General features: G+C 32.4%; 2 protein-coding genes across 2 annotated transcripts in view; one reads left to right on the forward strand and one right to left on the reverse strand.

Moving 5' to 3' along the window:
- The window catches only part of LOC127737445 (D-beta-hydroxybutyrate dehydrogenase-like), a 21,416-nt gene extending 7,911 nt beyond the window's left edge, over window positions 1-13,505 (forward strand). Inside the window, exons 2-9 of the mRNA XM_052248149.1 lie at window positions 1,043-1,209; window positions 4,045-4,172; window positions 4,632-4,754; window positions 5,145-5,248; window positions 8,031-8,103; window positions 9,047-9,108; window positions 9,824-9,877; window positions 12,955-13,505. Of these exons, the coding sequence (XP_052104109.1) occupies window positions 1,061-1,209; window positions 4,045-4,172; window positions 4,632-4,754; window positions 5,145-5,248; window positions 8,031-8,103; window positions 9,047-9,108; window positions 9,824-9,877; window positions 12,955-13,047 (786 nt within the window). The 5' untranslated portion in view covers window positions 1,043-1,060 and the 3' untranslated portion in view covers window positions 13,048-13,505. The remainder of the gene's footprint in view (window positions 1-1,042; window positions 1,210-4,044; window positions 4,173-4,631; window positions 4,755-5,144; window positions 5,249-8,030; window positions 8,104-9,046; window positions 9,109-9,823; window positions 9,878-12,954) is intronic.
- LOC127737447 (glutamate-gated chloride channel-like) lies at window positions 13,414-17,807 on the reverse strand. Its single transcript, XM_052248152.1, has 3 exons — window positions 17,732-17,807; window positions 14,504-14,644; window positions 13,414-13,952 (listed from the first exon to the last, which is right to left on the reverse strand). The coding sequence occupies exons 1-3, from the start codon at window positions 17,766-17,768 to the stop codon at window positions 13,414-13,416; spliced, it is 717 nt and encodes a 238-aa protein (XP_052104112.1). The 5' UTR covers window positions 17,769-17,807.
- Between the last annotated feature and the right edge of the window lie 697 nt (window positions 17,808-18,504).

The raw sequence follows: 18,504 nt of genomic DNA on the forward strand, positions 1-18,504 counted from the left end.
TGTCCTTGACTAATGCTCCATTAAATACACAAGTCTACCCGACTTATACTCCAGCAGGTAAATCAGTCTGTTCGAATTGTACTCGAGCAACTACACCAGTCTCCTTGAACTGAAATATAGCAAATATATTGTAATAAGAAAATTATGGACGACGTTGATATCCGCGTAATGTAACATGGTCTGCTTATTGTTCTTTTCCCTCAGACTCTCAACAGAAGAACTACTTCTGTGAGAGTTGGTACTTGATTTTTACTTGATGGGGGAACTAGCATTTGATAATGCCTATGATGGTGTATGGCATTGCTGCCGATGTAAAGGCAGGCCGGGCGTTGATGCCGATGTATTGTTGTCTGTAACTGTTTTGTATTCTTTTTGTTTTTAATTTATTTTATTAAAAAAGTTTGAATTTTGAAACTTATAGGTGTCAGTCGATCCCGGCCTGCCTCTACATCGGCAACAACGCCCGGCCTGCCTCTACATCGGCATCAACGCCCGGCCTGCCTTTACATCGGCAGCAAAGCCATACACCATCATAGGCATTGTCAAATGCTAGTTCCCTCATCAAGTAAAAATCAAGTACCAACTCTCACAGAAGTAGTTCTTCTGTTGAGAGTCTGAGGGAAAAGAACAATAAGCAGACCATGTTACATTACGCGGATATCAACGCAGCAGTCTCCTCGAGCTGAAATATAGCAAATACACCAGTGTCATCGATCTGTACTCCAGCAAATACACTATACTCGATATATACTCCAACAAGTAAAAAAGTTGCCTTGATCTATGCTCCAACAAATACACCAGTGTCTTCGACTTAACTCCAGATCAGTCTCTTCAACTTATGATCCAGACAGTACATTGTACATCAGTCTCATCGACTTATACACCATAGATGATAAGCACGGACATTTTTTATAGTTCCAAAACAGGTGAAATGCAATATATTTACATTTCGACTAATTCTAAATATAAATGAGATGATACATTAATTAACATATGAACAATAACAATTGATATTATAATTTATAACGTTTTCTTTGTACAGTGACTTCCAAACAGAAGCATGGAGAACAAAGCAGCCGTTGTTACGGGTTCCACCAGTGGTATAGGGTTAGGAATAGCTCATCATCTTGCAGCAAAAGGATGTCATATAGTTTTGACTGGGCTTGGAGAACAAGGAATTATCGATAATCTCGTAAAGGAATTCAAAGAGTAATTAATTAATGTATATTACAAATATAGATTTATTTCGTCTTTAAGTAACTGTTCCACTACTAAACTGTCTATTCTACTTACCAGTACACTTGGTACAATCAAAAACCTGATAATAAATTGTTCAAATAAGGCCTTTGAAAATAGTGGAATTAATTACTTTTGGAGTGTCAAAAATTCGTTGGAAGTACTTGATAAATTGCATGCTTATATTGGTGATTTCGAATCTGTTCAAAGTTTTGATTTTTCTACCCTATATACCACTTTGCTTCAATCATAATCTCATTAACAAAAAATTCACACACCTAATTAAATGGGCATTTAAAAAGTCAGAATGCGAATATATATGTTCAAACTCTTTAAGGTTATTTTTTAGTAACAACAAACAAAAGAACTATGTCAATTGGACCTGCTTTGATACGATAACGGCACTTGAATTTTTACTAGATAATATTTTTGTTCGCTATGGAGATTCCGTATATCGTCAAGTTATCGGAATTTCAATGGGGACTAACTGTGCACTACTTATTGCGGACCTGTTTCTGTATTGTTATGAGTTACAATTTGTGACTAAAATCAGCAAAGACCCATCGAAACAACATCTGATACAAAAATTTAATACCACTTTTAGATATTTGGATGATAATTATATTGGCTCTCAAGAATGACGACTTCAGTATGTACACTAAAGAGATTTATCCTGCTGAACTTTTAAATAAAGCTAATACTAACAATGAACACTGCTCTTTCCTGGATCTTGATATCTATATCTTTAACGGAAAGCTTAATACCAAAATTTACGATAAAAGAGATGATTTTTCATTTCCTATCGTTAATTATTCATTTTTAGATGGTGACGTTCCCTTGTCATTATCTTATGGTGTTTATATATCTCAACTTGTTCGATTCGCTCCTGTATGTAACAACGTATTTGATTTTTACGAAAGAAATCTCTGTATTACTGAAAAATTATAACACCCGGGTTTTCGATATCACAAAGTAGTCAAAACATTTGCTAAATTTAATCATCGGTACAAGGACATCATTCGTAAATATAAATCAACATGCAGACATCTTATACGTTCAGGTATTTCACATCCAATCTTTTATGGTAATATTCTATACAAAGCACAAAAATGTCGTCATTCACCTCAAAAGCTAAACCTTTAAACAGACTTATTCAGAAGGGATATAGTTACGATACTGTTGTCAGGTCATTAAAGATGGCTTATTTTGGAATTAATATTGATTCAATCATAGGGTCTTTGCATCGGAAATAAACACATTTATTCTAAAACCAGTTGTTGGCATGATACGGGTAATGTTCTTCTCTTATATTTTATGATGGTATGATACTAAACCCCTAACGGGAGGGATTGACTATGTGCTTGATTTTCATATGATGAAAACATAATCTTTCAATCAGTTAAATTGAGGTCTGGAGCTGGCATGTTGTTAATTTATGTATCATTTCATTTTGCTTAGTTTCTTCTGTTACCTATTCTGACATCGGATTCGGACTTCTTTTAAACTGAGTTTACTGTGTGTATTGCTGTGTGTTTGTTTATTCTACATTGGCTAGAGGTAAAGGGGGAGGGTTGAGATCTTACAAAACATGTTTAAGCCTGTCGCATTTTTGCGCCTATCCCAAATCAGGAGCCTCTGGCCTTTGTTAGTCTTGTATGTTTTTTTTAATTTTAGTTCATTTATATGTTTTGGAGTTTAGTATGACCTCCATTTTCACTGAACTAGTACAAATGTGTTGTTTAGGGGCCATCTGAAGCCCGCCTCCGGGTGCGGTATTTTCTCGCTGTGTTGAAGACCCATTGGTGGCCTTCGGCTGTTTTTTGCTCTTTGGTCGTTTTGTAGTCTCTTTGACACATTCCCCATTTCCATTCTCAATTTTATAAGGTATTTTTCAAAATGTTCCGCTGTTGTGTGAGTTATAATACTAGTTTACAAATACATATGTAGCGTAATTCAAAAATAGTTTCATTTGTTTTCATTACTTACATCCCACTCAGTTTAATTGAGGTCTGGGGCTAGCTTACATGTCAGTAACTGCTAGTAGTCCTTTGTTAATTTATGTATCATTGTCATTTTGCTTAGTTTCTTCTGTTACCTATTCTGACATCGGACTTGGACTTCTTTTAAAATGAGTTTTACTGTGCGCATTGCTGTGTGTTTGTTTATTCTACATTGGCTAGAGGTATAGGGGGAGGGTTGAGATCTCACAAGACATGTTTAACCCCGCCGCATTTTTTTGCGCCTGTCCCAAGTCAGGAGCCTCTGGCCTTTGTTAGTCTTGTATGTTTTTTTTTAAATTTTAGTTCATTCATATCTTTCGGAGTTTAGTGTGACGTCCATTTTCACTGAACTAGTACACATTTTTGTTTAGGGACCAGCTGAAGCCCGCCTCCGGGTACGGGATTTTCTCGCTGTGTTGAAGACCCATTGGTGGCCTTGAGCTGTTTTCTGCTCTTTGGTCGGGTTGTTATCTCTTTGACACATTCCCCCTTTCCATTCTCAATTTTATATTACTCAATATCATGGAAATCTAATTCCAATTCGAATCATTTAACTCGTAGTTGGATGTAGTTTTACTCTTTATACGAAATTATTTTGTTGTTGAATACAATTGTTCAGATCTGTATGATGATTATGATGATGATGAAAAACAGTTCGTAATTAATAACGTCATTAATAAATAAACTGATAACTTTCAGTGTTTGGTGTACCAACTGAGTTATTTACTACTTAACAAATATAAATATAATTTATTGCTTATGGAATGGTCAAAAACTAACCTTTTACTTCTTGAATTTTTGTTTCCAGGCAATATGCAACAATCAAAGTAAATTATGTACCATGTGATTTACTTAAACCTGAAGAGATATCAGAATTTTGTAAAGCTGTGAAAAACTTATATCCTGACGGAATTGATATTCTGGTTAATAATGCTGGTGAGTACGTTATAGTTCAACCAAACACTCTCATTATAGAAAGTGAATTTGTCCAATCTGAAATCAATTGCCAAATATTCACTTGAAGAGATTTCCCAAAACTAAGCAGTATAGGTTAAAATATATTTTTAAGAATTTGCATTAAAAAATTGAGTGCATATGTTATTCCTTTGGTGTAACAAATTACTTTGACCTTTGATTGGTTTATAGAAATATACTCTTAAATGCAACATAAGGTTTAATATTTATTTTTTTGTGATAGCTTTTAACGTTTGATTACTTTATGTTTGATTAAAACTTTTCATTAATATTCAGAATTATATGTTTTCTGAATCACATTATCCATAGTATAGTTCATCATGTACATCTTGTGCTGATGGCAACTAATTGCTATAAAGGCCCCTTTGAAGTATCACAGGCGATCTACATATAGTCTGGTATTCTGCTTTCATCTTATAGGTATACAGTATACTGCTCCTATAGAAGATTATCCGAAAGATAAATGGGACATGATGATAGGGATAACGATGACGGCACCATTTCTTTTAATTAAAGAATTTGTTGCTGATATGAAGCGGAAAGGTGCGTTGAGTATAGACAAATAGATCGTATTACTTGTTAAAAGCATTCACCACTTTCTCTCTCATGTAGTTTCAAGTAGTATTCATAATTGTGTATGTCTTTATTTTAGAAGACAGATTTAAATCCTCAATGCTATTTGTTTCTAGATATTTTTTGTAAATTCTGTGTGAAAATATATAATAATTGCATGCTTCAATCTATTGAATAAAAGACGAACATATAGAGAATAGCGTATACTTATATAAACAGTAATAAACATTAAAAAATAAAATTCACTGAAATAGGAATCGGCGCGGTTAGATCACCATAAAAAATGCCGGCAAAAATGGTTAACTAAATACAAAAAAAAAAGTTGTGTCATTGTAAAAATGTCTTCCCTTTTTGTTTAAGGCTGGGGAAGGATCATCAATATGTCTTCACAGATGGGTGTAATAAGTTCACCTGAAAAGGCGCCTTATAGTGCAGCAAAAGCTGGTCTTATTGGAATGACAAAGGTTTGTTCAAATATAAACCATTGCCATGATGTCAGAGTTATTTATTTGTATGAAATTTTACACCGAACTAATAACAGAAAACGATTGATTTGTTTATTTTGCATTAGAATAGAGATAACCGTATTGTATTTGAGGCTTTTGTCGCAAATTGAGTTTACCTGGTCGTATAAATAAGGTGGGCGTAACGCGGAGCACCCAATTTTATGCATTAAAGCGTTTGCGCTAAAAGTAGATATATTGTGATAAAACTGGTTGATAATATATAGGTCGTATTATTAGAATTCTAATTATTTGTTGTTTCTTGTGAATCATTCAAGATAATTAGGTGGTTATTTGAACTCAGTGATAATAATGCCTTATTAATGAAAGAACGATAACTTTGAAAAGACTTCTCAACAATAGTTAAAATAATAGACACAGTGGAGAAGCGTTGGATTGTTAATAGATACCACTCACCATCCGGGCTCGTGGTATCTTTTTAACGAACCAACGCGTATCCATTGTATCTACATTATGTACAAAATAATTTTATCAAGTTTACACGATGTATGCGAACGAGGGATATGGACGTAAACTGAAGGATAAAGACAAGCAAATAGAAGTACACTTGTATGAACTGTAAAACAAGTTATGAAAAATGTCAGAACTAAAAATGTGAAAAAGTCAAAATGAAGTAAAATAGCACGACAAAGGTTATAAATTCACCGTTATTTATCGACGCCTACTATCAATTTATCATATGATTTTCGTTTATTTGTATTTATCAGAAAACGGGTCGTTTGTTTTCTCTTTTGAATTGTTTTACATCTTGACTGTCATGTCGGGACCTTTTATAGCTTCATATATGGGTTTTGTTCATTGTTGAAGGCTGTACGGTGACCTCTATACCATTTGGTGTCTGGTGGATAGTAGATGATACCACATCTACTTATTTTCATATCAATTGTTTTGACAAAAGTTTGGGTCAGTAGTATCATTCCTTTTGCTTACCTTTTTTATGACTACAGCTATAGTATATGCATATTTGACTTGTCTTCTGAAAACTTGTATTCCTCATTAATAACTTAGAAAGATCGAAAGAAATAGTCAAATAATGTTTAAAAAAGGCCAAAACAGATACGAATATCTTCATAATCCTGTTTTAAGAAGGGAAACTTTATGCATTGTAAAAAACAAATCTGATTAAAAAAAATCTATGAAACTCTGTCTGAAACTGAAATAATCATTAAGCTTGATTTTTTTATTGACAGCATATTTTTTACGTATTGAGAACGTGTTTTTCAACAGACGATCCACATTCATATGGAAACCAACTCTTCTTATCGACTTGTATGTTTATTCGTATGTCACAGATGTCATACTGGAGCTTCTCACACAGAAAAGCTTTTATTATCGTTTACCTTCACGTTCCGCTATATACATGTGTATATACATGATGTATTTTTATTTGAAAATTCAAAATTTGGTGACAAAGCTGATTGCGGCTTTTCCTTTAAACTAAAATTAAAGATAACACAATCACAGTAAAGTATTATCCATGTCTTAACTAGCATTTATAAATTGAAAACAAGGGTCAGTTGGCAAGTAACCTTTAAGTCAAAACAGATGATTTCAACCCTCCTATTATGAACTTTAAATTTTTCTGTAGCAACATTAAAGCAGCGCATGCATATAAAACATATTTTTCCAAATTGATATGATCTTCATTGGCTTGCGTTTTCTTTAAAGATTTCATTAATAGAGAGTTGCTCTTCCAAGGACGATGTTGCATGAAGGATTCAAAATGGTCACCCTTTCGAAAGTGTTAAGGACGCCATCACGATTTGATTGATCGTCACGGATTATCTGTATCATAGATCATCACAAATATGGTCCACTTGTCCTAGCCACAATCCCGTTCTCCTTTCTTCGAAGATAATATCACAGAATGTCCACTCGACATGAGCAACACAAGTGACATTTGTTGAGAATTTCGGTACCACAAATTACTTAAAACCTTTACTAAATTCTTCCATAAATGCAAATATTTGGTTTGCAAGTTTGGCTGTATCTGTAAAATACTTATTTCAGACGGAATAGCACATCCTAAATTGTACGGTGATGTTGTTTAACGAGCCTGGAAATTTATATAAGATCCGGGTAAATTCATCAATCCTTTAAATAAACTTGTTCTTAAAGGTTACCAATTCAACATTGTAATTAGATCTTTGAATATTCTTTTTATTGGTATAAGTATTGATTTTGTTAGCAGTAAATTGAAACCATACTAAATAGTTCTGTTATACACATATGCACTTTCATGGCTCTACAATCTGTCGATACCTATATTTTGCCATTGCACAAGATCATGTTTTTCTCTGACTGTTAACGACGTCTTTACACTATATTCATTTGATGATGGATGTGTTCATGATTTCTTTTATTAGTTGTTATTGGCTTTGAACTAGCTGTCAGATCTGTACTTTGTGTCTTTTTTGTTTTTAGGGATGAATAAATACCATGCCACGTCCGGTCTGTGTTTTTGTTAGATGTTTTTCTGCTTTGTATCAATCTAATGAGTTAAGCCATTTTCAACTGATTTTTTATAGTTTTGTTCTTATGTTATGCTGTAACACCACTGTCCCAGGTTAGGGGGAGGGTTGAGCGCTCACAAACATGTTTTTTGCCATTTCCATTTTCACTGAAGGTTTTTAATCACTTGGAATCTTCCTTTTTTAAAAGCTCTGCCAATAAACTGTAATATAAGAGGTACAAATGTAGTGTATTGTATCGTATATTATAGGGTGTGGCATTAGAGGCAGCACCACATGGAGTGACCTGTAATGCCATATGTCCCGGATATGCCGATGCCCCAAGTAAGTAATTACACAATTACATAAAACTCGCACGATTTTAATAGAAAATATAAAGTGAATATCTAATGGGTTTGTAAACAAAATACATGATAAACAAGGTATCTAAGCAAAGGGTGTCTTATAAACGAATTTAAACGATTACAATGCAGCGATACATGTTTTTATATAATTTTCTTCAGGAGCGACATGTTTCTAGATCATCAGTTTTGATCAACTTTTTTGACAGAGTGTCAATCCTTATGTTTAAATGCATTATTTATAACTTGAAACTCTATATTTGAAACGTTGCGACGAAAGAGAGACGAAAGATCATAGCAAAAGGACATTCAAACGCATAGGTCGAAAATAAACTGAAAACGCCAAGGCTAAAAAAGACCAACAGACAAACAACAGTCCACAAAACAAAACATAGAAAGCTAAAGACTGAGCAACACGAACACCACAAAAAATGGGGGTGATCTCAGGTGCTCCAGAAGGGTAAGTAGATCCTGCTCCACATGTGACACCCGTAGTGTTGCCCATGTAAGTACAAACCCGGTGATAAGTCTTATTCGGTAGGTCACATTCGGGGAAAAGGGGACGGGATTGTAGTGACGACACTTGGAACATATCCGTCGTCATCTGTGAAACAGATATTCCATAAGGAAAGCATGCCAATACCGAGAAAATGCTTACTTGATTGATGGTACTCTCGGGGACTAGTTGGGGCAACCCAGATGTAGTAATATTTGTAACGCGTATATGTAAGAAAAGATATCATCGCGTAGGTTTGAATATTATCATAGCATTACTGATTGTTAAAAAGTTATAATCATATTTTTGCAGAAGATAAATTTGTTATTCCAAGTATCGTGAACACAATTATAAAATTGATCTGGAGTTCATATTAAATCTTTAATCGTATTACAGTATCGAGAGAAATTTTTTTTTTCCCTTCTTCTAGTTTTCCATAATCAGATAAGATCATATGCACAACAGCATAACCTTAGCTATGATGAAGCAATGGTAAGCACTCTTTTTATTAGTTACATTCAAACAAATATGGATATATATATTATAAAAAAATGAGATGTGCTATGATTGCCAATGAGACAAATATCCTTTAATGTCGTCCAAGGGCCATATATTAAATCATATTTAATTCATTGTATAATTATCGTTATAACATTGCTTAATGAACTAGAATATTTGTCTTAGCCACATGTCCACTCGTAATAATTACAGTTTGATTTTTTTATATTTAACTCTTCTCTAATTATGTATCTTTTGTCATTTTTTGTTCTTGCGTGACGACATTAATTGAAATTATGGTGTATTATATGTAGTTAAAATATGTCATCAATATTTGAAATAATTGCTTTGAAAAAATTGAGGACCAAACATTAGTGTAAACATATTTTATTAAAAAATTCGTTATGTATAGTTACAGGAGTAAATACATACGAAATATACAAGACTTAGTTATAACAAAGGACAACATATTGGGTCACATATATCATCAAAATAATGAACGGATCCTTGTCTATGATTTTATTACAGTGTTTTTATGCAAAATAAGATAGTGTATGCTTTAATAGTTGCAATAAAAACCTTTATATGGAGTAAATTGTCAAGATTCAATAAAGGATATATCAGACATTGAAATCGCGTCTATACCAAGATGGTGATTACAATTTATGACTAAAGAACATTAAAATCGTACTACAATTTTGTATTTCAGACTGAAATATTCAAAACAGCTCATCCGACCCAGAAACCAGTAACCATAGAGCAGGTAAGTTATATAGGTACTCGTGTAATGTGGACGCGAACTTTCTAAACAGGTGTTCGGCTACACAGTGATTGAAAGAGACAGGAAAAATACATATAGTTTACTGAGCTTGATTTATTTAGAAACTTTAGACTTATTACTTTAATTTAAAATTTCATTAATTTCTATAAATAAAATTTATACAAAATATCATATATGTATAATCGTTGCTCTCTGTCTCTCTCTGGTGATTTACAAATGTGCTTTCCAAATGTATATTTTGGCAAGAAAAAAAAAGTTATTTATGAAATAGTAAGATTTCTAATTTTAAACTTGTTCTACTCTGAAAATATCATTCCTCTGGGTTAAAGTTAATTTCAAGCCACTGTTCAAATATATTTTTGATTTTCATGCTGGTGCTCTCCTCTCCAAAGTCTCCGTGAAAACCTTAAACCATAATTTATGGGTTTCATTTCTAACGAGAAGTCTAGTTGAATACAATAGACCACTCAAAATAATCATATTGCATCATCTCACCTATTTTTAATGATCGCACAAAAACTATGTATCTGCATATTTATTGAGAAAAAAATAGTTGAATACAATAAACAATGATCATGCATGTACCTTGAATAGTTTTCCTACATAATAAAGAAATACGTACATCTCAACTTATTTTTAGATCATCACTAGGGAGGTATTATATATATTATATAGCTAACTTTTCCGCTCTAGTGTTTGTATGCTTTGATGCCTATTATAATTATTGGTGTCTTTTGGAGTGCAATTTTACCTTTCACGGTCAGAATGTGGAAATGGAAAGGCAAATTCTCACATTAATTTTAGCTTCCGATACAGTGTTCAAAGTTTCCTCCTTTTCACAATACACTACAAACCACTAAAGTCTGAAATGGCCTATATCTGTACTCGACTGTACTGATTTTTACTCGACCTGTCTGAATTGGTCTGAATTTTACTCGACATTACTCGACACCAGTCTTAACCATACTCGACCGTACTGATTTGTACTTGACCCTTATCTTTGCCATTGAAAATAGTCTGAACTATTACTCGACCAGTCTGAAACAGTCTTAACCCATTCTCGTTCTGTACTCGACAAATTTTTTCAGTCTAAACCATACTCGACCAAAGGTCTGAACAATACTCGACCAGTCTGAACCATACTTGACCAAAAAACCTATATTTTTTTTTAATTTTAGCTGTTAAAATTAATTTCTTTTTTTCTGACATGAAAACAGCCACAATAAAATAAAGATATATATAAAAATATATTTTTACATTCTTACATGATTCTCAGATTTATCAAATAGAGATAGTTAAATTAAATTATCTTATATAATTCAATTATATTAATTTTAAAGTTTTAGAGTTTTGTTAAAAAAAAGATTTTCTTTTAACTAAAAACCACACCTTTACTGAGGGTAATAAAACCGTATTAAGGTGCTTCTTGTTTGGCATGTGTGTTTTTTTTTTTTTTTAAACTTAATTTTCCTAAATTCCTAAAGAAAAACTATATAGGTTTCATGGTTATATACAATAGTTATATAATTATCTTTTTAATGAGGTAACAACAGCCAAAAAATCACTGAAATTGTTTAACCTTATATTAGAAATATATCTATTCTTATTATAATTTGGGATAAAATATATATCAAAAGGGGATAAAAAAATTAAAGAAATAGATAAATTTTTTCTTCTGATTAGTGGTAAAGTATAAAGTAATACCTCCTGCTTGGGGCAAACTCATTAAAAATCACACCTGGTCAGAGAGTATTAATTTCTAATTAACATTCATTAAAAATTGCAACATCCTGTAAAACTTAAATCGCAAGGCCTTTTGAATTCACTAGATAAGTAATACACAAGTTTAAGAAAAAAAAGGGCTTTCTTTTTACCTGTAAAACACACATGTACTGAGATAGATAAACCTTATTAAAGTGCTTCTTGTATGCCATGTCTTTAATTTTGACAAAAGCTATTTAAATTTAATTAAAATAAATTTTTTCTGCAACTTTGGAACACATTTCCTTTTTTAAATGGTTATCAAGGATTGCTATGGAAGTTCTATTATCATGATTATCTTAAATTCTTGGTTTTACAAAACAAAGGTGTTATTTTTAAAATTTATGTAGTTGCTTTATATACTATTTTAAATATATTTTAATAAAAAAAATGTTCACTGCATTATTACCGAAACTAAACTCAACTGACACCATAAATCAATACAAGGCTTAAGTAAATGGTGAAAATTGTCCAGTAACCATAAAATATATCTGAAACATTCAAAAAAATTTGAATAACATTGAAAATATATGTCACAATTCAGTTTTGAGATTATTTGATTAGTTTGTTTTATTTTTATTTTAAAGGTGATATATATATGTAAGTGTTGATAAATATGGTGTTGAATTTATATTATGTTTATTGTATAATTTTGGTTTCAATATTCCATATTGAATACATTTTAAATTTCAAATTGTTGTTCAAATTTCTAGCCAAGGGAAATAGCTGTTAAAAACAGTTCCTAAATTGATGAAATACAATAGATAGATACAAAAATTAGGTCTAGGTTGGTTAAGACTTAGTCGAGTATGGTTCAGCCTAGGTCGAGTATGGTTCAGACTAGGTCGAATATGGTTCAGACTAGGTCGAGCATGGTTCAGACAAAAATAAAATGGTTAAGTACTGGTCGAGTACAAGTTCAGACTGTTAAGTATGGTTCAGACTACAGTCGAGTATTATCAAGTAAATTTCAGACCAATTCAGACTGGTCGAGTAAAAATCAGTACAGTCGAGTACAAATATAGGCCATTTCAGACTTTTACTGGTTTGTAGTGATACCTTATGTTGTTGCTCCTCGAAAAGGAGTCTTACACAGAGCACACATTAGACTAACATTCTGTGTTCCCCTAAGTTTATTCAAAGTAGTCCAATCTGTTAAACACCTGTTATACATATAAATGTGTGCTGTAGAAGTATGACCATGATCTATGTATACAGTTTGGATTTAAGGAATGTAGATTTAGATAGCTGTTCACTTCATATTTTGAATTTCTTTTCTTTGACAATTTTTATTACAGATTGCAGAACTAGCTGTATTTTTGTGTTCTTCTGGTGCTGACAGTATTACTGGTGCTTCACTTTTAATGGATGGAGGAAATACAATCCGATAGAACCTCAAAAAAAAACATAACAAAAACAGGAATTAGACTTGTACATTATTTATGTTTTCAAAATATCAAATATCCATCACAAAAGACGAGTTCATACAACTATGTGATTCATTTGACAATCATCAATACAATGATGTTGAAAAACAATAATAGCAATGTCAAATGTATTCTTCTATATTTTCGAAATAAGAATTTTGAATGAAATTGATATCTTTAACAAACAACAGCCCACCTAACTAAATTGCATTGACCTTCATAGCATGCATCTTTTTAATTACAAACATACAAATATATAATGTTTCAAAGAAAAATATACAAGATGGTTTTCATTTAATTGTACTTAAGTACCAGCTTTTAGTCCAATTTTCAAGCCAACATGAATGTGCTCCAATAAGCAACATTGAAAATAAGAAAAGTAAACATGAAGAGAACCATGCATATTTTATCCATTCTGTATGGAGTAATGCAGTACGGTGGTCTCTTTGTTAGAGTTGTAGCATTATCAGTATCGTCGTTTATTGGTTGTACTTGAGTGATTCTATGACTGCTTACAATTATTTCTTTATTTTGGTTTTTCCATAGTTCACGTGTGATATACATATTATGAACTACGATGAATTCTATAAATGCTATAAGATTCATGCATAAACAAAATGTATTCCACACCAGAAGTGGTTCTAATTGTACGGTATCAGGAAAAACGATCATAACTCCCACCATTTGTGTGATCATTGCTGTAAATCCAATCGATACTACGCGGACTCTAGCTGAAACCTCGTTCAAATGAATGAAGAAACCTAGCCATAACATTATAACTATTGCACCTCCAGGTAGGTACACTTGTATAACAAATCCTTTATACACCTGACTGATGTTTAAATCCAGCTTTAAACACGGTCTTCTTTCTGTAAAGGAAACGGTAAAGCAATGTTGTATTTATATTGTAATCTCTGATCTCTAATGTAGTCATAATTCGTATCTTATTTGATAGATTTAGATCCTTAGATGCCAGCGTAATCGTCTGGTTAATAAATCTACCGATTGTGTTCTATTCTCTATTGTGACCTTTTGACTGAGTGTGGATTCGCATGGCGGGCAATGCGTTCATAGAAGGAAACCCTGCCATGTCGACACAATCGGTATCGCTCCTTTTGGTGTTCATAAGAATCCCTCAGGTTTTGTTATTTATCATGATACATGTGATATGTACATTCAAATGAATTTACAAAATTTGAACATCGGTAAACTACTGTTGCCACTTACATAATATTTTAATATTAAAAAAGGAAAACAACAATCATCATAATAATAATAATAGAAATAATTAGAAATTATAATGTTTCAAGAACTCTTTTATAAATCGCCTTATATTTCATCTTGTAAGATAACAAAAATAACCATGTATGACATCCTGCTTCCAAAGAATAATGAAAATTTATATATTATGAAAATTAACCTTTAGCCGTAGAGGCCCCACCAGAACATTTTGAAGTATCTGTACTTGTAACTTTAGAATTCATTGAGAAGAAGTCGACAGAGTAAACGATAGAACTGCCTCCAAACCAAACTAAATCCATTTCGTCTACTGTATAAGAATCTGAAATATATAAATTCAAAACTTTGCATATGATTTTTCATTTACATTTATTCATTTCAATATAAAATGTATACATTCAGAATGTACACTAAAGAGATTTATCCTGCTGAACTGACTTTAAAGTTTAGTGAGACGTCCATTTTCGCTAACTAGTATATATTATTATACCTCAGTTATCATTTTCTATATAAAATATGTACACAATATTTTCCAACTATTTGCCCTCGATGAATCTATTTGACCGCAAGCGTCATTATATTTCGCGGAATTTCAACTACAGCTACGGGATTGGCTATCGGGTTTTTAACAATTCATTCGGGACTATCAGCATTCATCTCAATTACTAACGTCGTTACCGAGTCGTTTAATTTATTCTGTTGTTTTGAAAAAAAAATGAAGCTTTAAACTTGCAATTGCCTGCTTGTTATTGGAATGCATATTTACAATCAGATAATTGTCATCACTATGTGTCCGTTGTCTCTTACAAATGTAAAAATGAATTTTGGTCAGCTGTGTAGTTCAGTCCTTGACATAACTTTGTATCTGTTTTCTCTTTTGGTATAATAAAACACTTACTGACTAGATATTCGTGGAATAGTAAGTTTATTGTCCTTTCGGATACAACTATTTCCCTCGGCTACGCCTCAGGGCAAAAGTTGCACCTCGGGGGACAATAAACTTACTATTCCACTCATAAATTATTCTTTAGGGGCCAGCTGAAGCCCGCCTCCGGGTGCGGGATTTTCTCGCTGTGTTAAAGACCCATTGCTGGTCTTGAGCTGTTTTCTGCTCTTTGGTCAGGTTGTTGTCTCTTTGACACATTTCCCGTTTCCATTCTCAATTTTATGTTATTAGCATTAGTTATAAGGAATGTGTGTTTCCATTTTAATGAAAAAGAAAGTGGTAAACAATTGCAAATCATACAACAATAGTATAAACATGTGTGCAACAAACATAACAGATTATTTCTTTTCCTATGCGATATGCGTTGTATATGGTTCATGTATATAATTGTTCATTGACCTTGTCCCACATTTTCTTTTATACACAAACATAGCTAGTCAACAGCTGTTAAAGCAATGGTGAACCATTAAACCGAAATAAAAATAAGTGGAAACAGATACTTCTACTTCAACACGGATCTTCTAGAAAATAATTACGAAATAACCCCACATGCAGCAATCGTTTTCAGTGATATTTCGTAGTTTCATTTATTAAAAGAAACAATAAGGTTAGTGTCAGTATACACGTCTTTGGTAAAATTAAAAATGTTGAACTTCTTTTCGTTATCATTTGAATTTTCATGATTAATATATAAGAATAAGCGCCATTAGTGGTTTTGATGACATCTGCCGTCAATATGTTCGACAATTGCCGGTCGGAGTCTTTGGTAACAACATTGTTGGACACATCCAATGTTTTATTTTGAACTTAAACGAGTATTTCAATAGAATATGAATAGCATTACAGTATTTGAAGAGTTGTCACATTTAAATCCCCGATTGACGACATCAAATTGAAATAACACTTTATAAATTGTGTTCGTCCGAAGCGCTTTTGACAAAGTTGGAATCCTAGCTTTTCAATAACTTCTTAAAAGAGAGACGGAAGGTACTAAGGGGAAATTCAAACTTCCAACACAATCCAATGTGACAAAGCCATGGCAAAGAACAAATAAAATACAACGAAAATACATCCAATAGTTTACAAAAACCAACATGAAAAAATAAAGATTGATAAAAATAAAGTAAAATGAGTTAAATCCTTTTCAACTGATTTTTATAGTTTAATCATATGTTGTACTGTTACACCAATGTTCAATGTTTGGGGAGGCTTAAGGCGCTTCACAGATGTTTAATCCCGCGATATTCTGTATATGTGCCTGCCTCAAAACAGGGGCCTGTAATTCATTATGTCATATGCTTCATCAGGCAAATAATGTTCCAACTGATTTTATACGAATTTATGAAAATGGTTCACCCATAATATCAAGAAGGTACGCTATGCATAAAAATGAAGAAAAATAAATAGGTTTATGGAACTTTGAGTTTCATTCGTTATTGGAATAAATAAACTATAACAAACCTACTTACTTAAACAAAGGCTTCTACAGGACTATGTGTTTATCATTCATGTCAACAATATTAACAAATAAAATACTGTAAAGGTTCTGAATAGTATTGTACACGCTTGTATTTTATTGAACATAAAAATTTAATTTCAAACTCTCTCAGCCAAATGCCCGTACCAAGTCAGGAATATGTGTTTTCCATTAGTTCCGTTGGTTGATAACGTTTGATTTTGTCAGTTTTTATGGACTTCCCCTTTTTTAATTTACCATGGAGTTCGGTATTTTTGTTATTCTTTTTTTTCAGTGGTTGTCATTTGTTGCTGTATGTCATATTTGTTTTTCGTTTGTTGTCTTGTACGTACACAAATCAGGCCGTTATATTTCTTGTTTAAATTGTTTTACATTTGTCATTTCTGGGCCTTTATATAGCTTACTATGCGATATTGGTTTTGCTCCTTGTTGAAGCACATTCGATGACCTATGGTTGCTAACTCTCAGATTATTTGGCCTATGGTGGAGAGTTTTATGATAAGAAATCATACCACATCTTCTTATTTTTATATGGAGCAATACGAACAACACCAAAAACCGGGAATTATCTTTGGTGTTCCGGATGAATAATCAGATTCTACATGTGGCACAGGTCGTGTTGCACATGTAAGTACAAACTCGGTGATAAGTCTCATTCGGTGATGTCACAATCGCGGAAAACAAGACGACACTGTGGTTACGACAATTAGAACATATCCATCGTCATCAGTGAAACAGATATTCCATAACGGCCAAACAACGCGTCATGACATCCGTAAATGGAAGACCTCGACTTAACTCTTGGTTTAATAGCTTCATTGTAAGCAGCAACAAATGATTTGAGGATTTTGAATTTCTCTTATGGTAACAAATATGTTTTTTTATTATATTGTTTTTCATAGATTCAAACTGAAACTGATAAACTAGCTGTTTGATCATAAAGATCACAAATCAAAATACATTATGTTTTACTTTAACTAACTTACTGCTTTGGAACTGTATAGGACATATCTCGTCTGTCATTGGAACTTTAAACAATCGGATTGCACAATAGAATAAAGCAACGTGTCTGAAATAAAACATTAATATTAAGGTAGATTAACTGTATACCGCCATCTTGGATTGTAAAATAGCAGTACACAATCGGTCTAGTTCTTTGCCTAAATCTGCAAATAATAGAGCAGATTGGCAATTAATGTGTAAGACTGTTCGTTTTGATAAAGAAAAATAAGTGATTTATTGCATCATTTAGACTGTTTTAACAAATACTAAATATTTGTTTTTGTTCGATTTAATTTTTCGAATGTCATATAAGGAGAGATGACTGTTCTAATTAACATTTTAAACTGGAATGATAGTGAAACTTTCAATTTATACTTGTAGCAAGAAATCAAGTTCGATGACACCATTTTTTATTTTTATTTTCTTAAAGCATATTATTAAACCTATCTTCTCATAATTTATTTCAAAATTCTATCTAATTGATTTCTTTATATTCACAAAAAAGTGTTTTGACAGGAATAATCTTTGCAAAATTGGGCAATTTTTGGACGACTTGTAGCTTGAAAAATAGCACGTTGACCCATACTTTTGATTATTTTTTTTAGAAAGCATGGTAAAATCTCAATATTGGCAAAGTATAAGAAAATTTTATTTGAGGAAATATATAGCGACGATCCACCTTAACATGTATATATACTATGTATTCCTACGCGTTTGTATTGATGACACCATATGATGCTTCAAAAGAGTGAAAATA

This window comes from Mytilus californianus, unplaced genomic scaffold (genome assembly GCF_021869535.1).
Source record: "Mytilus californianus isolate M0D057914Y unplaced genomic scaffold, xbMytCali1.0.p SCAF_4, whole genome shotgun sequence".
Lineage (NCBI taxonomy): Eukaryota > Metazoa > Mollusca > Bivalvia > Mytilida > Mytilidae > Mytilus > Mytilus californianus.